This window comes from Colossoma macropomum, unplaced genomic scaffold (genome assembly GCF_904425465.1).
Source record: "Colossoma macropomum unplaced genomic scaffold, Colossoma_macropomum, whole genome shotgun sequence".
NCBI classification, from domain to species: Eukaryota; Metazoa; Chordata; class Actinopteri; order Characiformes; family Serrasalmidae; genus Colossoma; species Colossoma macropomum.
In genome coordinates this window covers 28,945,563-28,966,416 of record NW_023494805.1, presented here as the reverse complement: position 1 = coordinate 28,966,416, position 20,854 = coordinate 28,945,563, and the positions used below count along the sequence as shown (strand labels likewise).

Below are 20,854 nucleotides of genomic sequence, written 5' to 3'. Positions count from 1 at the left end.
GCATAAAATATGAGTTAGGCTAAATACAGTGATGAGAAAATGCCACACAAAGAGCAATGGCCACACTTTATTTTTGCTTCAAATTAACAGCAACAATCCTGGAGTAGAGGTGTTCGCAGCCAAGGGACGGACCTAGAGCCATGGAAGCTACCCATATGGCACGGAAACATAATTTTAAATAATTCAAAAAGATAAATAATAAACTTCAAGAGTAAACAATAAACAGTAAGCAGTAGTCTTGCTATTAGCTGTAATTATGGATAACCAAAAAAAGGTGCGAGAGGTCTCTTTCGGTGCCCCTTTTAGAAGAAAAAAAGAGAAATCAGTTTTTCTTGTGGGTCACAGAACCACAGCCATTTCCATGAACCTTGCTTTGCTAACACTATTGTAATAGTTTGACACTTTTAGGAGACAACGGGAACATTTTTCTCCAAACAGTGGACTTTGATCACACACAGCGAGAATCTTCATACAAACACATAAATATTACAGTCCAGCATTTGCACTTAATTGTCCATCAAAAGTTTGCATCAAGACCATTTTTATGTTTTTTTTTCTTTTTTCCCCTTCCATTCAAGAAATACTGTTACACTTTGGCTCACAAATATCACTGAAAGAGTATGTTATTTATGCTTCCCTTTTTTCCTCAGTTCTGGGAGAAAACTTACATTGTACCGCATATATTTCACCCTAAAGAGAATTTTCCAGTCATTTTGTAAAGGCTGATCACGAGCCGTACATTAATCAACTTCAAAATCAAAGTTTGTCTCCATTTACTCTAAGAAAGTGACCGAATTCCACATAGTTTATATAACATTATATAATATGGATATATTGAAACCTTCTGGGAGATTATGAGATCCAGCCCTGTAAATAGAGACATGGGTCTAACGTTCATTAAATCTGACAATATATTAGTCTTGTGTTAGATTTGCCATAAATAGGGATACACTTTTCATAATATGCTTAAAAACAGAGGAAAATTTTTAACACACAACATTCAAGTTTGCTTCCGAAAAACTGTTTTCCTCTTTAAAGTGCAAGGCAATAAGATAAAATACATTTTGAAATGTACGACACTGCATGATTATTCTTTCCCCCACGAGATTCCTCTGAATAATAATAATAAAAAAAAACTTGGCACAAGTTTACGTCACTGAAAGCTTCTAGAACAACAGCTCACCTGGCACACGAGTGGTACAACAGCACAACTTCGGCGACGACTGAAGAGAAAAGTAAAAAGTAAAAAAACGTCTTGCGGCTTTTGTTTTTCTGCTCAAGGATTGTGGGCTTGAAAGGCATGCAGAGAACATCAACTGTCTTTGAATAGATATAGACAGAAGTAGCTACTATGCAGTTCTGCTGATTTAGACAGATAATACAAGTCCACAATACATTCAAGATGCTTTTTTTTGTTGTTTTGTTTTGTTTTGGTTTTTTTTGCACTTCATTTAGAATGTCCTCTGTGGTTCTTGTTCGTTTTACATTGTTCAGATGCCGGCAAAAGGAGAAGACAGTACTTTTTTTCCCCTTTTTAAAAGAATGGATTTCCAGTTTGTGTCTCATGGCTTTGAACGTGTCAATATAGATAAAAAGAAAGGAGGAAAACATAAGAATATGACTAAGATAAAGAAAACAATCATCTCATGCATGGAAGATGGACAACAAGAAACCACACTCGTAATAGGAACCAATAAGGAAAGCGAGAGAAAAGAAAAGGATTCTGGGAGTTGTAGTCTATGCCCAACATCTGTTGATCAGCATCACCGAAACCACCAACAGGCAGAGAACGAAGAGAGAACAGGACCAGAACGTCGATGCAACGTGATGTGAAGCTATGCCTCTCAAAGCTGCTCACTCACACGTTTAGAGTCGACTAAACGCCTGTTCCTCAGTGAAAGGCAGCTTCCCGTGGCGAAGAGTGTCCGACAGCACTGGGACACTACAGCAGACCCTCCAGCTCTTCAATTGCCTGCAGGATCCGTTTCACATGCCCCACCTTTGATATCCCAAGATCCTGAGAGAGTAAACAAACAATGATTTACACAATATACTTAAGTGTATATCTCAAAGGCAGCTGATTACAGCTGTTAAAAGCTCATCTAGAGTGTCTGACAATAGTTTCTATGAACTGCTACTTTTTTAGGATTAAAAGAACTGTTTAGCAAAAACATCAGATTAAGACGATGTTCGTCTTACTTCAAATGTAGTTGATCAGCAAAGTTTGGTGTCTGGTGTCTTAGGTTTACTTCTTTAGTTTTGCATCAGAGCTTCAAGGCTAATGTAGCTATGTTAATGCAATGTTAGCATATACCCCACCAATTAGCATTGTGAAAACGACATGCTTGTTTTTCATAAATATTAATTTTACACAGTGTGACAAACCGCATATGCAAGGCTATTTGAGCACATATGCAGGAGATTCCACTGATTTTTCAAAATTTCCATAAATAGTCCACAAATATTACTGTTATTTAGCTGTCTAAGACGGATGAATAGAATAACTAATGAATATGAGCTCAAAGTGCAGACCTTTCAGCTTTAATTTGAAGCTATTTACATAATACATGAAATGAACAGTGGAACTGTGAATTACAAACATTTCCATGCACAGCCCATCATTTTTAGGGGCTCAAAAATAATTGGACAGTTGGCTGCTCAAGTTTTTGAGCAGCCATGACCAGATGTGTGTTGGTCCCACATTATTTCACTTACAAGTAAGCAGATAAAAGGTCTAGAGTTGATTTCATTTGGATACTGTTGCAGTTCATTCTCAGTATAAAGTCCATATTCATTATTTAATGTCAACAATATGCTAAAACGCTGTGGTAGATAGCCAAAATAACAACAAATATTTTTTGGATCAATAAAATGAAGTCAGAAGGTAGATTCTTTGTGTGGAGAAAGTCTGGAGAAGAACTCCAGTCAGACTGCATGGAGGTGGAAATATCAAAGTCTGGGGCTGTTTTTTTATAATGGTGTTGCTGAGTTTGTTTTCATTGCTGGGATCATGAACTCAGAAGTGTAAAAAGCATTTAGGATGCAAACCTGCAGATGTCTGCAAAGAAACTGCTTAACTGATAATCAGTAATGCATATGCTGTCTTTTGAAAGAACAGAAAGAAGAAAATGACAGTCTTGGAATTATCTGTTTAAAATAACTTGCTAATAAACTTGCTTTGATGAGTTGTTTATTGGCACAACTTCATACATTTTTAGGTTTGGCACAAATGTCCAAATACTCTCTGAAGCCACTGTAAAAACTGAAAAACTGGCTGGTTAACTACATGTACGATAAGACGATTTTTTTTGGGCAAACTATTCTTTTAATACAGTTCTCATAATGTCAAACCTTGTGTATAAAGAAACTGATTCTCCTGTATTTGAATGCATGTTGATGAAAGGGCAGCAAACAGAAAATGACCACCCTGTGGCCACTGTCCTGCTGTACCTTCAGGTCGTGTCTCTGGAGCTGAGTCAGCTGCCAGCCCTGGATGTCTCGGGCCACAAACCTCTCCCTGTACTCCCCTAACCCCAACGAATCCAGCCACGTGCCCACTTCCTCCACACCCCATCTCTCCACTAGCCCCCGAGAAGACACACATACATACACATACACAACAAAAACATAAAATAGACCCAATAGCACACAAGCTTCCACAAAGACTGACTGGCACTTTCTGGAGTGAAGCTGAGGCTTCATTAAGTGTTTAACTTAGATTTAGAGGGAAAAACTTTAATTATTATTCAGTCATTCAGTCTAAAGAGAAACTGATCTTTGGACCGGATTTCACCATAAAACAGCCTTCACTCCATTAAATGGCAGCCTGATGCACAACTGTACAACCAAATGTCACAGAAACCATAACAAGCCACAGAACAAACATGAGAACTGTAGGGGAGACTGTCTGTCAGAGTAAGACTGCTGATCAACAATCAACTTTTCACTCTGATCTTAAAGCACTAATTCACTTACTCAGTCTGTAGATAACCAGCTGAGTCACGTGTCTGAAGTTTGCTTCTTTAGTTTTGCACTGGATCTATGAAGCTAAGCGGCTAAGTAACAATGGAAGCTTATGTTGACCAATCAGCACTATGCAAGCTGCATCCCGAAATTGTGTTGAGCTGTTGAAGGGTAATTTCACAGATTTTTCAAAGTATTTGCATAATTAAATTGTCTGACTCAGAAATGTTCACCATGGTGGTGACAAGAACCAGACGTCTGTTTTTAGGTGTTTAGTGCCTATATGTTGACTGATGCCTGAAATATTGTTTTACAGGAGTTTTGTAAATTATTCTTTGGCCTAAAACATATATTTTTTTAAATATATTCATGACAGAGGTACACACAACGCAAGAAAGTGCCCAGAGAAAACATGTGCCACTATTTACTTTCCCATAATCATGTTAAATTTAAACATGTAGACTCACTGGTCATTTTGGAAGAATAATTTTTGGTAAATTAAATGGCTATTTTTACACTGTAGACATAGCGACCCCTGGTTCCTATGACCACCACTATAAACTAATCTAAGTTGGTACTTTTTTCTACAATGAACCATTTCACAAACCACTCCAAATGACTTTGTTTACATCTCAAAGATTGAATTATGTAGAAATTAGACTATTCTCACAGTATATGACAATGTTCCAAAAAACAGCCATGCTGTTTGCATGATGCTCATTGGTGATTATAAGCTTCCATTAGTTGTAGCAACATAAGCCTTGTAGCTCCAGTGTAAAACTAAAGAAGCAAACACGAAACAATGTCATAGCAGATGAACTCTGCAGTATATGGTGTGAAGGGGAAAACTGGTAAAAAATGCTGAATTATTCCTTTAAAGAACACAATAATACGGATGGAGGACAATTAAAACAGCACTCTTACTCTGAGATGCTAAACACATGAAGAACACAGCAATAAACAAGGGAAGCTTAACACATACCACAAGGTCAAAGTACAATGCAAGTCAAGCATTTTTCAGCCTGTCCTGTGAGTCTGACCTGAGAGAGAGCTGTTGGAGCGCTGCTTATGCAGCTTCTCCCTCTCCTTCTTCACTTTGGGCATGATCTTCAGCTTCATACTGCTCTTAGTACTGGTCCGGGATGAGTCCTATAGACAGCGCAGAGAGAGAGGGAATGAAGGAACGAGGGAACGAGGACTGAAGATATGAACTTGTGTATAGTGTTACTGTATTGCACATTAGTTAAACAACAAACAACAAAATCTACTGTCAATAAAACATTACAAAAAATCTACTATCAGTGATTGTAATGAAATGACAGCTTACAATATTAGAAGCAATTACACCACACTGTTTGACCCATTCATGTCCATAGCTGAAATTTTACATTTATTTTGGTCAGTATGTTCTCTAAGCTTGCCTGAGCACAAAATCTGCAGAACGTCTTCAAATTGATCATCCTGCACAGCTAAAAAGTGAGTTTTATCACTGCATTTATGTTCAATTCAGTCCTGGTCACATGGAATATTGATGTTTAACCAAACGATCGAAGTGCAAATTTCACTGTGGATAAAAGTTTGAAAATATTAAGTCTTATCAAGCCAGTAACTGCTCATTAACTCATTGCTCATTACCACTTTATTAAGCAATTACTGCATTTTCAAAGCACTTTTATTTCGTGCATTATACATCATAATCTTTTGCACAATAGTTTAGTTGTCCATTATTATGCTCTTATTAAGCCTTATCAACCAGTCAGTAATTTACTTCCTATTACACCATTTCAACCCAGTTATTGCAAAATAAAGTAGTAATGAACAGCCAAGTAAATTAGCACTTATTAACAGTTACACATTGTCAAAAAAACCTTGTATCTCCATTTCTGTAGTATTTCTGCTGCCCTTTACATTGTGTTCAAATTTCATTATGAACATATCAATAAAAATACGTTGGCCCTCTCCACATTTTGTTTTGCCCTCCCCAAACAGTGACCGCCCACATAGCATGAAGGGCACAGTTTAAGGTGGAACGGGAAAATTCAAACAAGAAGCTGAGGCGCTGGATTGTAATCTTAACTGCTGCACCTTTAAGGTGGAACGGGAACATTTGAAAAAGAAGCTGGCAAAAAAGAAGCTGAATTAAGAATCATTGACAGTTGAAATGCATGGAAAGGGATGATGAGGTTGCTCCTGCTTGATAGGTGGGTAACATTAACTCATTTTTGCTGTTTCATAGAATCAATAGGTCAGTACTGTTTTGTCTTGTTTGCGAATGTTTGTGATAGCAACTGGTTGGCTTCACAACAGCAACTGTAGTGACAGATTGTTAACCAGTACCGAGCTAACATTAGCTACATTACATGCTGTGTTGTTGTTCACTCAAATGTTATATCATGGTATTTGTGTGTATAAAGTTTGTAAAGGGTTTTATGGCCACAAAGATCTAAAAAGGCGTGTTGGCCCCGACAGTGCGCATCCATGAATCTGGGGGGCCGAGTTTCTGAAGGAGCACTAAGGGAAGGGTGTATTTGTTTTGCTGCTGACTTCAAATATCAACAATCGTCCTCCAGAATCATATAGAGCTCCTTTAGGGATGTTTTTTTTCTTCTCCTGAAAAGTTACCATTTTGTATATATGAGGGTTTGTTCCGCCGCTGACCACATGGTCTGGAAAGTGCTTCATTGATCCTAGGCCTCTTATTACCCTAGTTCACCCTAGTTGTTGCATAATAAAGAGGCAATTAGTGGCAAGTTATTTATCAGCTACTGGCTTGATTAGGCCTAAGAAGCGTGTTACAAAGGCACTGTTACATCTGTCTATACTGAAGTCTTACCAAAAATTCAAATAGGCACTGTAAGATGTTTGTCCCAGGTATAATTATATGAAATTTCATCACTTTAGCGCAATTAAAACAACTTTTTTCATTATCAGACTACATGTAGTTGCTGGACATGATTGGGTTAATTTATTATGTCTGACTGAATTTTAATGCTTGGGAAGTCCTGTCCTGAGCTGTACGCCACTCAAAAGACATAAATCAAAAGGTCATGTGTTGAATGTGTGTTTATTTATTTATGCTAATGTGCTCCTTATTAATATCAAACCTCCTCAGAGCAGTGCATGCTGGGACAGATCCAGTGGATGTCCTCCAGTTTGATTAATTCAGCACTGAGAGAGTTGAGTGTGGAGAGCAGCTCTTCCTCCTGAGGAGCCTCCAACTGCTACACAACACACACACAGACACACAGTACGTTTCAGATATTCTAAAACAGCATTATTCATGCTGCAGTGAGATGAGTGAAGAAAATAAACAGTAAACAGCCAACAGCCAACAAACAAACATTCCAGTAAGATGTACAACTCACACAGCAGTTCTGACAGCAGGTCAGACAGAAATGAACTGATCGGGCACAAAACGTCTGACATTTCCTTTCACTGGAGTGTGTGTAAATGTATGAATGTGTTTCGACAAGATGAGGAAGAAGTGAAAAAAGCCTCTCACCAGCAGCTTTCCTTCTAAAAGCATCCGAGTCTCCAGCTGCAGCACTTTACTGCTGTTTACAATCTCTACAGCCGTGCTGCGACTCAGACACTGCACGGACAAAACACACACACACAGTCAAAAACACTTAGTTTGACCCTCTTTACAACTCGTACTGCTGAATATCACAGTAATTACAGCAGATAAATCTTCACTCTTTTCTCCGTGAATAAAGCCACAGAAACTGACAAAAACAGCTTAATATCTGTTATTTAAAAAATAATAATAACTTACATACTGTAGATTTAAACATAACAAACTAGACACCAAATTGTGTTTTGTGTTTTATTCCATGTTTTAATTATTTTGTTGATATCAAAAGTTAATGATTAAAAGTTAATGTTAAATTATAAAAAACAAAAATAAATATAAAAAGTAAAAACTTAATTTTTTTTTTACTGACAATAATAATGTGTTCACTGTAAGTTTAAATATTATAAACTAGGAACTAAAGTGTGTTTGTATGTTTTATTCAAAATGTACATTATTTTGGGAATACTAAAAAGTTATTAAACAGTGAATAATAAAATAATGGTAATGGTAAATAATGATGATACATAAATGGCAAATATATAAAATGGTAAATAATAAAATAGAAGAACAATAATTGTAAAAACTAAAGGCTCAATTAATGTTATTTCACCAACAATGATAACTTATGCACTGTACATTTAAACATTCTAATATTAAAGAAGAAGAAGAACCAAATCAAATTAAAAAAGAAAAAGGCTTAATAGTGCTTATTTTACAAACAAATAACATATATACTGTAGATTCTAATATTATAAAATAGGCACCAAAACGTGTTTTTAGATGTTTTATTGAAGTTATTAAATAGTAAATAGTAAAAAAAAAATAATTTAAATTAAATGTATATATTTACAAAATTAACAGATAAAGCTTTTTCATTATTATTTTATGTACAATTACGACTTCTAGCCTTAGATTCAAATACAATAAACTAGATGCTAAATGGCATTTTAGATGTTTTCTTGACGAGAAATTGACAAAAACATCTCCTCTGTTTCCTGCTGCCATCAAGAACAGCTTCCATTTCAAAAGGGCTGCATATGTGAGTGTGTGTGGGTGGCAGGTTATCTACAGTACACCTGCGCATGCGCACACACACACACACACACACACACACATACACACTCTGCAGTGAGAGAGCCTGAAAAATCTCATTAAAACTTTACTGCACAATCTGACGCTACATAAATGGACAACCTCCACAAGTTCAGCAACAGTACGGCTGGTTTTGAGAGCAGTAGCTGTGAGGGAAACACACACACACACACACACACACACACACTGTGTGTTAGAGGGTAGTGTGTGGTACCTCAGGGCTGGAGGGTTTGGAGGGGAACGCCTCAGACAGGACGGCAGCACTCGCATTCACTGCATGAGCCAACTCCTGCTCCACCACCTTATGTGTCTTTGCGACGTCCCGTATCCTGTACACACACACACACACACACACACACACATGCATCATTCAGTAATTCTTTTACTGATGTTATCAGAAAGGCTGTTGAAAAGTTTGCAATCAATATTTTTAATGACGTGAAAACAATTTGATTTAAGATCAATGTGTAAACTGACTAATATGACAGCGCTGAGCTATTGCACAGGTTTCAAATAAACAAGAGGACACTGCTAAAAAATTCAGGATGTGTCCAGAATGATGAACAGAGCTGGAGATAATTCTAAACTGACTCACTGAAGCTGTATAACTTTGAAAACTGAAGAAGTTACAATAAAACTATTCAGAATGCCTCACACTTGGAAACAAAATCTCAACAAAACATTACTGGCAACAGACAAATACATCGTATTCAAGTACTTACTGTACTTGTTATAAAATAATCAAAAACTAGAAAGTCAACTTGCCACTAAACAAAAACAGATATTTAAAACTGTAAAATATGCTTTTCATTATACGTTATATAAACACAGCACACAGATGGCCGTACCTGTTGATGAGTGAATCGGCCACCAGGCCGAGCTGTTGGACCTGAGCACATTCCTCCTCAGTCAGATACTCCATGGACTGCTGGGAGTTGAGGCGTGGCCGGGTGGAGCGGCAGCTGTCATACTTCCTCTTATCCTCCCACGACTTCAGCGTGCTCTCAAACGCCTACGACATACACGCACACGCTGAGCACACGGCAGTGCTGAACCTGACAGATTACCTCACCTGATAGCACTTTCATTTCTAAATAACTATGGCTTCACACAATATGAGTAGTTATGAGAGTGAGGACCCACATACAAAGCCTTTAATTAAGGGATAACTTTAAAATGAATGGGTGTTTTACCAGAAATGATAGTACTTATTATAGTACATAGTACTTTATTGATCCCCATGGGAAAATTTAGGTGCAACTGTAGCTGAAGAATGTGGGACATTATACACACAGAAATACACCTAATACTAATTAGCACCTTCAGGGAATGAGCCGGTGACTGACACTATTCCTGCTTTAGGGGGATCATCAGTTCTGGTGAATATCTAGCGTCTTGAGTGACTCTAATATCTAGCACAGGATTTCCTTCCCAGTCCTAGCCTACTAACCCAACACTATGCCCATTCTTGTGTTTGTTTCATCAAGCATGCCTGATTAGACTACTTAACAAGCATTTTGTGGGCTGAGTCAGATGTGTTAGGTAGAGAAAACTCAAAAATGTGCAGAGCATGGGGTCTCCAGAAGTGGGACTGGGAACCCCTGATCTGAAACAAATTGATCTACAAACTACTTCTATAAAAATGACAATAAACATTGTCGCTGTTGAGGACAAAACCATGATGAAAAAAAAAAAAGACCCGCACACTTAAACACACAGAATCACTGACCCGGTCTCTGGTCAGCATTTGGGCGCGGTTTTTATGGATGATCTGGACGATGCCGGGTGGTTGGATCCAGGCTTCTCCATCCACCTGCACAGGAACTCCCTCATCACCTTTAATGGTAATCTTAACCTGCCGACACTGCGCACACACACACACACACACACACCGCTTAGTGTCTGAGTTATGTGTGTGTTTGTGCATGTGCAGATGCTTTAGTAATGAACGAGTGTGTGTGTGTTCACACCTGTGCGATGCGGTGATGTTGTAGGTTAATGACGCGAGACATGGCCATCTGCATGCTTCCAAACACCGCCACCACCTCCAGCTTCTTATCATCAAACGACGGAGCTCCAAAATTCTACACCAACAACAAGGAGGAAAAAACACAAGTGATGTAAGATTCTCTAACATCCTTCATTTCTACATTTCTTGCATTTATTTTCTTCCAAAATCTTCACTTATTGTGTGTTTAGTGTACCACAACAGCCAATTAATTTTTACCGGACCACTTTACAACTTCTCTATCCCTCAAAATTAAACAGGCTGTATTTGTTATTGTGCCTTTAAGACTGATATATGTAAATGATCTCTGTTTTGATTGGATGCCCTCATTTTAACAGCAGTTCAGGCTAAAACACTCCTTATAACTTCTATGTGATTATGCAGGGCGAAACTGCTATAGGCTGAATGGGCTGTTAGATGTAAATGCATTTGTTTTTGTGACATCATGAAAACAATGAATTGAAAATGAGCTGTTTTTGCAGCGTTTCCGTATTTGAGTATAAATGAAAGAACCAATAATTTGCTGCAGTCACCAGCGGTTACTGAAGTGCAGTTATGAGTTGACCACACAATTTAATATAGGCTGTTGGTGTAATTCTCTATAGCTCTGCCATATATTGCCTTTCAATTTGTCTTTCAGCGCAGCTGTCAGTCACTCAGAGAAATACTTCCTGGCTTCAGGTCTTTACAAAGCAATAAATACCACTCTGCCCTCTTCCTGTAAGCTGACAAATGACTTTCTATTTGTAGCTGCAGGAGGAAGAGAACAGGTCTTATCTAAGCCTTCAAACTGAATACGGCTGTTAGGATCTATGTGAAAGTGTGTTTATCAGTGTGTGATCAGTGAGTCTACACTGTCAGTTACAGTAAAGCTGCATCATGTTCCTCAGTTCTGCTCTGCTCACATGCACTTTTCATAATCTTTCTTTCTGCATCTCTTCTCAACAAATCCGCTGAGATAAATGGCCCGGAGCACATGTTCAGCACAGACAAAGTAAAGGTCAAACATTCCAGCCTCCACAAGATTTATACTAATCCTCACAGCTACTCCCACTACACTCACTTTATATGTGTATGTACACGTGTGTAGTTCACATGTTAATAATGTAAAAAAACGTCAAAAACGCATTAACACGCTAAATTATTAACACCACAAATGAAGACTGGTAATGCACTATCCTAGTTTGACCCTTCCAAACATCTGTATTAGTGCAGGCTGAAGCTCAGCTGCTCATGTTGCAAATCTCATTCAACGAATTCGCATTTAAATTCTTAAACAGCTTTTAAACTGTTTTTAAAGCAATGCATTCAGCACATTCAGCAGACTACGCTCGACAGTGCTCATGTGAACTATGGATATGGACTAACTAAAGGAACGCCTTAAAACTCCAGACTTATTACATGCTTAGACTTATTATTTAGTAACTACAGGGACTTCAACGCAAGCTATTTGAGCTATTTTTAGGTTCTAGATATGTTTGTAATAAAGCTCTCCATTTAAAGGGTGAACCTCCATTAAAAGTTGTTCTGACAGTGACTACATACATGCAGTTGTATGCAAAAGTTTGTACACCCCTGAAATTACGTGTATTGTTGGTCACATCCTCCACAGGAAACAAACTTAAATTTCTGCAAAATTTCTGTTCATGTGTTAAATTTAACATATTGGAAGAAAATGAAACATAAATTCTAAAATGTGCCATTAGTTTTGCACGGGACACATTTTCTGTTTTATTTTTTTCCAATATGTTAAATTCAGAAAATAAACAGTAATTGTATATTAAGATGTGCAAACTGTGTAGAGGATGTGTTATTTTAAATTAGAAAATTAATAAAACATTTAATTTGACCAGAGACTCACATTATCCTCTTTGGTTCCTCCCCAGAAGTTGATGCCTCCTGCATAGCTGGGGATGTTCAGCACAGCCAGACCCTGAAGACTAGGCAATGACATGGGTACTCCATCACACTGGGAGAGAGAGAGAGAGAGAGAGAGAGAGAGAGAGAGAGAGAGAGAAAGAAAGAGAAAGAGACATTATGCCGTGAACAATAACTGGAGAATTATGTGAACAAGGAGAGCAGAATCAAGCAACTCCCACAAAACAAAATGAACAATCATGGATAAACATAAACAGATCATGGTGTCTAATCTGGGAAGTGGAGTAAATTATCCATAATGCATTTCTTCATTCTTCAGTAAGGTTGCATGGATATCCAGACTTACACTCACTGGCCATTTTATCAGGTACATTCACCTTGTATCTACACTCATTGTCCATTTTATCAGGTCCACTTACCATATGTAGTTGCATGCAAAGGTTTGGGTGCCCCTGGTCAAAATATATATTTTGAATTTACATAAAACAAACATTAAATGTGGCCAGTGCAAAGCTTATGGCACATTTAATATTTTGAACTTTTGGAAAGTATAAATTGTGCACTACAATTAGCAGAAAAATGCCATAAATAAGTGTGTTTTCTGTGGAGGGCGTGTTAACTTATTTTCACTTCCAAAAACAACAAAATGTGGTTTGACCAGGGGAGCCTAAACTTTTGTGTGTGACTGTAGGTGTACTTTGTAGTCTGTTAGCCTCCTTTTAATCATTCATACAATGGTCAGGGCCCCCACAGGACCACCACAGAGCAGGTATTATTTGGGTGGTGTATCATTCATAGCACTGCAGTGACATGGTGGTGTGTTAGTGTTGTGCTGGTACGAGTGGATCAGACACAGCAGTGCTGCTGGAGTTTTTAAACACCCCAGTGTCACTGCTGGACTGAGAACAGCCCACCAACCAAAAATATCCAGCTAAGAGTGGTCCTGTAGCAAGAAACTGACCACTGACGAAGGACTAGAGAATGACAAACACAAGCTATTGTCTCTGACTTGTACGAGGTGGACCGACAAGTTCTAGAGTAGATGGTGAGTGGACAGAAATGCAGTGTTTAAAAACTCCAGCATTTGATGATTTTATCAGTCAATATCAGTTTGATGAATGTTGTAGGGGGGCCTGACAAATTATTCATAGAAACAGATAAACTACAATTTTTTTATTGCAGAACTGCAATATAGTGTAGACACAGGGTAGATGTACCTATTAAAGTGACCAATGAGCTCTTTCTCTGTCTCTGCCTCTCTACCTCTCTTTCTCTTTCTCTCTCAGAAACACACCTCTAGTTGCACTCTCTGCTCCAGGTTCTTGTAGGTTTTCTGGACCAGCTCTTTAGTCCCCAGTACACCGTACCACATCATGTTCTTCGTGCGGCTGCTGTAGACAGTAAAGAGACCAACATCACACTATCAGTACACAACATTACACACACCACACCACACAGTACACTCAAATCACATATTTTCATACCGGAAACAAGCACAACACACAATTACTTACTGTGTATTACACACAGAACACTACTATCAACTCTGCAACACACACGTAGTGGTGTACAGACCACTGGATCATGCAGCAACACCACTACTTATCGGTCAGATGTTTATGTACCAAGGTACCAACAATCTGCCCAATAATTTCTCACTGTTAGCCCAATGTGAATGTTAAAGCACTGGTCAGTACCAAAGATCACAAACTCTTAGAATTCAAAAGAATCACATGTAAGACTGTATACTCTCAGAAAGAGCATGACATAGTTATGTAAAATCTGCTGTAAAGCTCATGCAGCAGGCAGGGTTGTGTGAGTGCAGCTGAGTTAGCAGATAATCCCACTGCACCTGCACTTCTTAGGGTGTTCATCCCTCTTGTTGTTGAACTCCAGAGAGATCTTGGCATCCAGGCCAATCCCAAAGTAGTTATTCATCACACACTTCTCTGTGCACTGCCTGTGTGTGTGCAGAGAGAAACAGAGACAGAATGGTTAACATCGTTATTACAAAAGACAGACAGACAGATAGATGTACATTTAAATGTTTTATGTTGTGGATATGAATAGTGTAGCTGAATAGGATAAATCTGTGTGATTCAGTACACAGTTTTATGGCCTGCTGCTGAGCTGGGGGCTATATCTGTGTTGCAGAACATCGTGTTTCATCTCCTCTTATCCACTTTGAACATCTGTAAGACCACTAATCTCTCACACATAACGACTGCGTGTGTGTATGCTCTTACACAGACTCCTCAGTGAAAGGCATTGCGCTGTTGCAGCTGTCTGGTTTCTCCAGCACTATGGGGGCAGTGGAGGTGGGACTGATTGCACTTTGACCTGTACAAGACAGAGAAAATCTGTAAAAATGCTAATATGTCTTTATATAAACGGCTTTATGCTTATGAACCCACTTTAACCAGTTTTTCAAAAGAACACTTCTAGTCAGAATTTGTTTAGATTATTCTCACTGTCGTTAAAAAGTCTTCATTTGTTTAACAGCAAATATGAATAGCTGCTGTTCTTAGTGATCCATGCATCATGAAATGGCTTTGAGTGGACATGTCATGATACATGGATGAATAGAAGTTTTGATTTTAATTCGATCAACAGGTATTCAATGTTTTTTTTCCATGTTGTATAATATTACTGTTTCAGAGACATTATGTTTTCAGAAATATATGTAATCTCATTAAACATGTTCATAGTGTAGTTTGTCACTCACGTGGCTCTGCCTCCTTGAGGTCCTCGCTGCTGCCTCTTTTGATTGATGACAAGGAAGACATCCTCTGCACCTGTGTGTGTCTGTTCTGCTCATCCACCACTGACGAGACAGGGGGGTAAAGGGAGGAATCAATATCAGCATTATTGTAATATATATTCATTTTAAAGATACTTTAAAGATACTTTAAAGATTAAATTAATACATTCATTCATTATACATGCTAGTGCACATGAAGAGAACTGGTAATACAGGCCATCTTAATAATTCTGCCCAATAAACTTAATATATTCACAGTTCAGCGCTGAATGAATAATCCTAACTGCTCCACTTCAGAATCCCAATCAATAAGCTAGTCATGCATTTAAATAATGCAGGCCTGTTTTAAGTGTGAGCGGAGCTTTCTCTGACCTTTCTCTGCTTGCTCTATGATCTGCCGGAGGGCTTTCTTCAGGCTGTTTGCTCTCAGCATCAGCTGCTCTCTGGATCTGAAGGGTCTGGGGACCCCTGGAGTGTCCGAGCCGCTCCCCTCACCCTCCTGCTCAGGCGACTGGGAACCGGCAGGCACTAGTTGAGCATCGGCCTCCTCACTTAGTGCCCGCACCAAAGAGTCCAGCTTTTCATTCAGCATTGCACACTGCAGAGGACAAAACGGGTAAGAAAAAAGGTATGTAGCTGGTAGGGGGGGGCAGTATGATGATATTTTATCGTTATTGTGATAAATTACATTACAGTACGATTTTCTGAGTATATCATTGGTATCACCAGTACTTATAGAACACTGAACCACTTCACGTAGCATAAAACAGATTTAGACCAATTATAGAGAGCCTGGAAACAACAACAATCAGTGCACAGTAACAACATATATCACGTAGTAACAAGTAGCTTACTGTATGTCAGCCCATTATGCCATTATCTTAATTTATTTATTTAGTAGGATCATTCTCAGCACTGCAGTAACACTGATGTGGTGGTGGTGTGTTAGTGTGTGTTGCACTGGTCTGAGTGGATCAGACACAGCAGTGCTGCTGGAGTTTTTAAACACCTCAGTGTCACTGCTGGACTGAGAATAGTCCACCAGCCAAAAATATCCAGCCAACAGCGTCCTGTGGGCAGCGTTCTGTGACCACTGATGAAGGACTAGAGGATGACCAACACAAACTGTAGCAGCAGATGAGCTTTCGTCTCTGACTTTACATCTACAAGGTGGACTGACAAGGTAGGAGTGTCTAATAGAGTGGACAGTGAGTGGACACAGTGTTTAAAAACTCCAGTAGCACTGCTGTGTCTGATTCACTCAGACCAGTGCAACGCACACTAACACACCACCACCACGTCAGTGTTACTGCAGTGCTGAGAATGATCCACCACCCAAATAGTACCTGGTCTGTGAGGGTCCATGGGGGTCCTGACCACTGAAGAACAGGGTAAAAGGGGGCTAACAAAGTATTCAGAGAAACAGATGGACTACAGTCTGTAATTGTAGAACTACAAAGTGCACCTATATAGTAAGTGGAGCTGATAAAATGGACAATGAGCGTAGAAACAAGGAGGTGGTCATAATGTTATGTCTGATCGGTGTATATATACTGTGTATTGTGAAAAATAATATCATATTTTGACCACATCGCCCACCCTTACTAATGGGGGAGGATGAGAGGGTTTCATGGACAAGAGCTGGGTTCAACCAGTAAGTGTGTACCACAGTTATGCATTCCCTTCACTGATGCACTCTCAAAAAGCTATTTGTGTTTATGAAAGAGCCAGGCTTGGTATTTCTTTTCTATACAGCACAACATGTGAGAGAAGAAGGTTACCATGTCAACTTCAGCAGTGGATTCAAGTACCGCCCTCAATAATCCCTCTCAGGAATTAGATGGTTGTTTACAGAGTCATAAGGACCACACAGACTGTGTGAGATGTGACCTACTGCAAAAGCTTTAACCCATTAAGGCCTGAGCTTACAACTCTAACTCTGTGATATATTGTGATACATAACTCAGTTTTTCAGTTAGGTCAGTTACTGAGCAAAAATAATCAATAAAAAAAGACAAATATAGTGTGCAAAAAAATAACACCCAAAACTTGGACTGGATCCGCTGATGTGAATATGACAGCATTATTGTAATATTCTATGCTGTTCTATCGTCTGAAAATAAGTGCATTTTATATATATAAAATGATTTAGCATTCACAAACTATTATTTTGCACATGAATCTCATTAACAGCACATTCATTTTGGACTCAGGAGCAGCCCTTGGTGTTTAACAAACCCAGAGGATATTACTGAGTGGCTGTTCTCCTCACTACACATTCTCTGGCATTACATATAATAGGGCTCAGAAATATCATACAACGCTGTGTACGCTGTTACCCCAGATCCCTAAATCTGCTTGTGCACTAGGCTCAAACCATTTAATGTTCAGTCCTTTTTTAATTTTAAGCAGTTGAGGTTGAACAATTCTGAAATCTAGGGATGCTGCAATCCCCTTATCACCCTCACTTCCCACATCCCTGACAAAACATGTCTGCAGTACAGGAGGTGTTCTGCTTGTTTTATTTATATGGAATGATGAGGGGAAGATCATATATATGTTTATCCATGCAAACAGCTCTGACAGAGACTTGTCAGACTCGCTGACCAGAGGAAAGAACACTGTTGGTACAAGATGGCATGACCCCGGCTAGGCTGCCACTGTAGTGCCCCCTGCTGCAATGCTCAGAATGCAGTTTGCACTTGCATTGCATTATGAATTGCATCGCAGCGTATTTTAGAATGCAACAATGTGCAAAACTGTGATTGTGTAGCTTGATTGTAAAGTAAATGTGTAGGTGTGAAGTATGTTACTGGCCTAAAGGGTTATGGTTGGATGTATATGGTATTGAGAGGGATGTACACAACAGGCCTCTAATCAAAAAGAAAAAGCTTTCTTGGCCTGTGGTTTTAATATTACAGACTACAAAGTACAGGTATTATAGAGGAATAAACAGAGTATCTGAATGTGCTCAGTAGGCTGCATCATACTGCCTATTGAGCTTCAGCCTACTAATGCCCACTATACCTATTACACAAGCACTTATACAACCTTACTCCAAATATGCCACACGCATACGTACCACACACTCTTTAAACAACCTACACACATACACACACGTGTATGCACACTCGAGTCCTCTATAAGCAACCCACACACACACACACACACAGACACACACACACACCCTCACGCACTTTACACAATTGTACCTTTTTAGCCATCGTGTCTGCCTCCTCCTTATTCTCTGTGGCTCGCTCATAGGCTTTACCAACCTCAGCCACAAAATCATTCACTGTCCCACACAGAAACCTACAGAGAGAGAGAGAGAGCGCGAGGTGTAAGAAAGATTAGGATGAGGGACAATGAGGAACTGAAGTGTGTGTCTATTTAAGGTCCTTTAGTGTTTAAGGGGTTAAAAGTGGAAAAATACAGGTAATATTTAATGAAACAATTAAATATCCATTCCTGAAAGTTTAGGACAAGGCATTATTTAATTATGTAATGCTACCAAACCTCATCAGTTATTTACACAGACTTGGTCAAATCTGACCACAGGATAGCTGATTGTAGTAAAATGGATCAGCATGAGGAACTGGAGTGTTCCATGTGCCACCATGTTTTCTATCAATATATAAAGGAAGTTCCATACTGTCTTTATTGTTGAATGCACTGTTGAATTGTTGAAGTTAAAATCATAAAACTGGACATGCAGAGTTGTGTAGCAGATACAGTACAGCACAGCTCTACTACATGGAGTGCATTTACACTCAACTCGTATAAACTTCACGCAAAAAAATAAATTTACATGATTTATGAACTTCTCCGTTCAGTTACTCTTTACATACTTACTGTTTTTGAGGAGAAACATTAACATGAGTTTGTTTTAGGTACGTACATTCTGACTAATTTTATGTTCAAGTAACCTTAAGAGTTCATGAACGAATATCTGATTACTGCAGAGAGGCAAAAAATTGATTTTTTATTTGAAATGAATGTAAAGCTATTTTTTTAGGTGACTGCATTGGTCTTGCACAACAACATTAGCATCATGAGGACGTATACATTTCAAAACATGGTTTATTATCCAAACATAGCCAAGGGGCATCAGATGAGCTAATGAGCTAACCAGTACAACACTAGTTGCTGGTGTCGTCTTCTACACGTGGTCATTTCCCCTCTACACTGGATGATGTAGATGATGTCAACAGGTTAGTTGATCAGAGAAGTATATTTTAACTGCATTAGGACCTGATATCAGCCTAGTCTATTTAACAATAAATACTGAGTTATCTCTGCCTTCTCAGTCATGTCCTTAACAACACGTTCTTGGTAACGCCCCCACGTTAAGGCACTTGTGTTTCATGGTAGCAATGTATAGCATAACATACTTACTTGCAATTATGAGCAAAACCTCTTACATTTTACAGTTCTGTTAGAACATTAGAGTTTCACTGAATTGTTAGTCTGTATATTTACTGTCTTTCTGTGCTGAAATGGAACAAATGCCCAAACAGTGATTTCTATATTCGAATATTGCCACCTCGAATGGATACTCGAGTACCCATGCACATCCCATCTGTTTATTAAAAGATTTTAGAATGACTGTCTTTCTTGATTTAAATGTCAGGCTTTATGTGATTTACTAAGGCTTTGCGTGGTCTGGTTCTGGGTTTAATTTAATTTAGTAATGGCAAAATGTCTCTTCATTAAACGTACCTTCATTAAAAACAATGAGTTTGAATTTTTAGATGCTGTACAACGTGGCACAGCATGTGTGGTGTGCAGCGGCCTTAATGCTTATTACTGAGCTGTTTAATCACAATAACAATGAAAGATGATTGAAGTATAAAGTATACTCCTCTTCAGGTGTTGGTGTGCTCAAAATGCTAGTTTGTGGTACAAACAAAAAAAGACATCTATTAAGTTTGGGCTTTGGTCAAAAATGTTCTTTACAAATCAATCAAGTACAACAACAGTATAGGGAGACACTGATGGTTATACTTAATTTCAATGCTAGGGTGTACCTCAATGATCAATTCTGGGACCTCTGCTTTTTACTGTATATATTAACAGTCTTTTTCATAGTGTGCCAAATGCAGATTTTCATTATTATGCTGATGATAATGTTCAGCACATACTCAGAATCATGCTTTGTGCACCTCACAAGATGCTTTCAATACTGTACAACACAGATTTTATAGTCTTAAACTTGTTTTAAATGTTGACAAAACCAAAACAGTATTGTTTACAAATTCAAACCTTCGGTCTGTCACCACTTTAAAGGAAAATGAGGTTGAAAAGGTGTCATACTATTATCTAGGTGTACTATAATATAGTTCTTTGACATTTAAGCATCATATTTTGCATTTGGTAAAGAAATTAAAGATGAAATTGGGATTTTATTTTAGGAATAAGTCTTGTTCATCCTTTGAAGCTAAAAAGAAACTTGTTTTTGTTACTTTTTTTACCAGCAATTAATTATGGAGATAAAGATAACAATAATAATAATAACTTAAATGCTTAACAGGCTGACATTAGCTAAAAGGCCATGTATTGGAGGTGTGTTACTTATTTA

General features: G+C 38.4%; 1 protein-coding gene across 5 annotated transcripts in view; it reads right to left on the bottom strand.

The window, feature by feature from the left end:
* Nucleotides 1-52: 52 nt before the first annotated feature.
* Nucleotides 53-20,854, bottom strand: part of si:dkey-172j4.3 (diacylglycerol kinase eta) — a 106,767-nt gene continuing 85,965 nt past the window's right edge. For 2 of the 5 annotated variants that reach the window (XM_036596110.1, XM_036596109.1), the window contains exons 15-30: nt 18,489-18,588; nt 15,649-15,874; nt 15,241-15,339; nt 14,762-14,855; nt 14,368-14,475; nt 13,810-13,906; nt 12,499-12,606; nt 10,600-10,713; nt 10,359-10,493; nt 9,478-9,641; nt 8,844-8,958; nt 7,466-7,555; nt 7,068-7,184; nt 5,004-5,112; nt 3,451-3,581; nt 54-2,017 (exon numbers count right to left, since the gene is read on the bottom strand). In XM_036596110.1, the coding sequence (XP_036452003.1) occupies nt 1,943-2,017; nt 3,451-3,581; nt 5,004-5,112; nt 7,068-7,184; nt 7,466-7,555; nt 8,844-8,958; nt 9,478-9,641; nt 10,359-10,493; nt 10,600-10,713; nt 12,499-12,606; nt 13,810-13,906; nt 14,368-14,475; nt 14,762-14,855; nt 15,241-15,339; nt 15,649-15,874; nt 18,489-18,588 (1,882 nt within the window). In that variant the 3' untranslated portion in view covers nt 54-1,942. Of the gene's footprint in view, nt 2,018-3,450; nt 3,582-5,003; nt 5,113-7,067; nt 7,185-7,465; nt 7,556-8,843; nt 8,959-9,477; nt 9,642-10,358; nt 10,494-10,599; nt 10,714-12,498; nt 12,607-13,809; nt 13,907-14,367; nt 14,476-14,761; nt 14,856-15,240; nt 15,340-15,648; nt 15,875-18,488; nt 18,589-20,854 lie in introns of all 5 variants that reach the window. The other 3 variants (XM_036596108.1, XM_036596112.1, XM_036596111.1) reach the window with 3 other exon arrangements.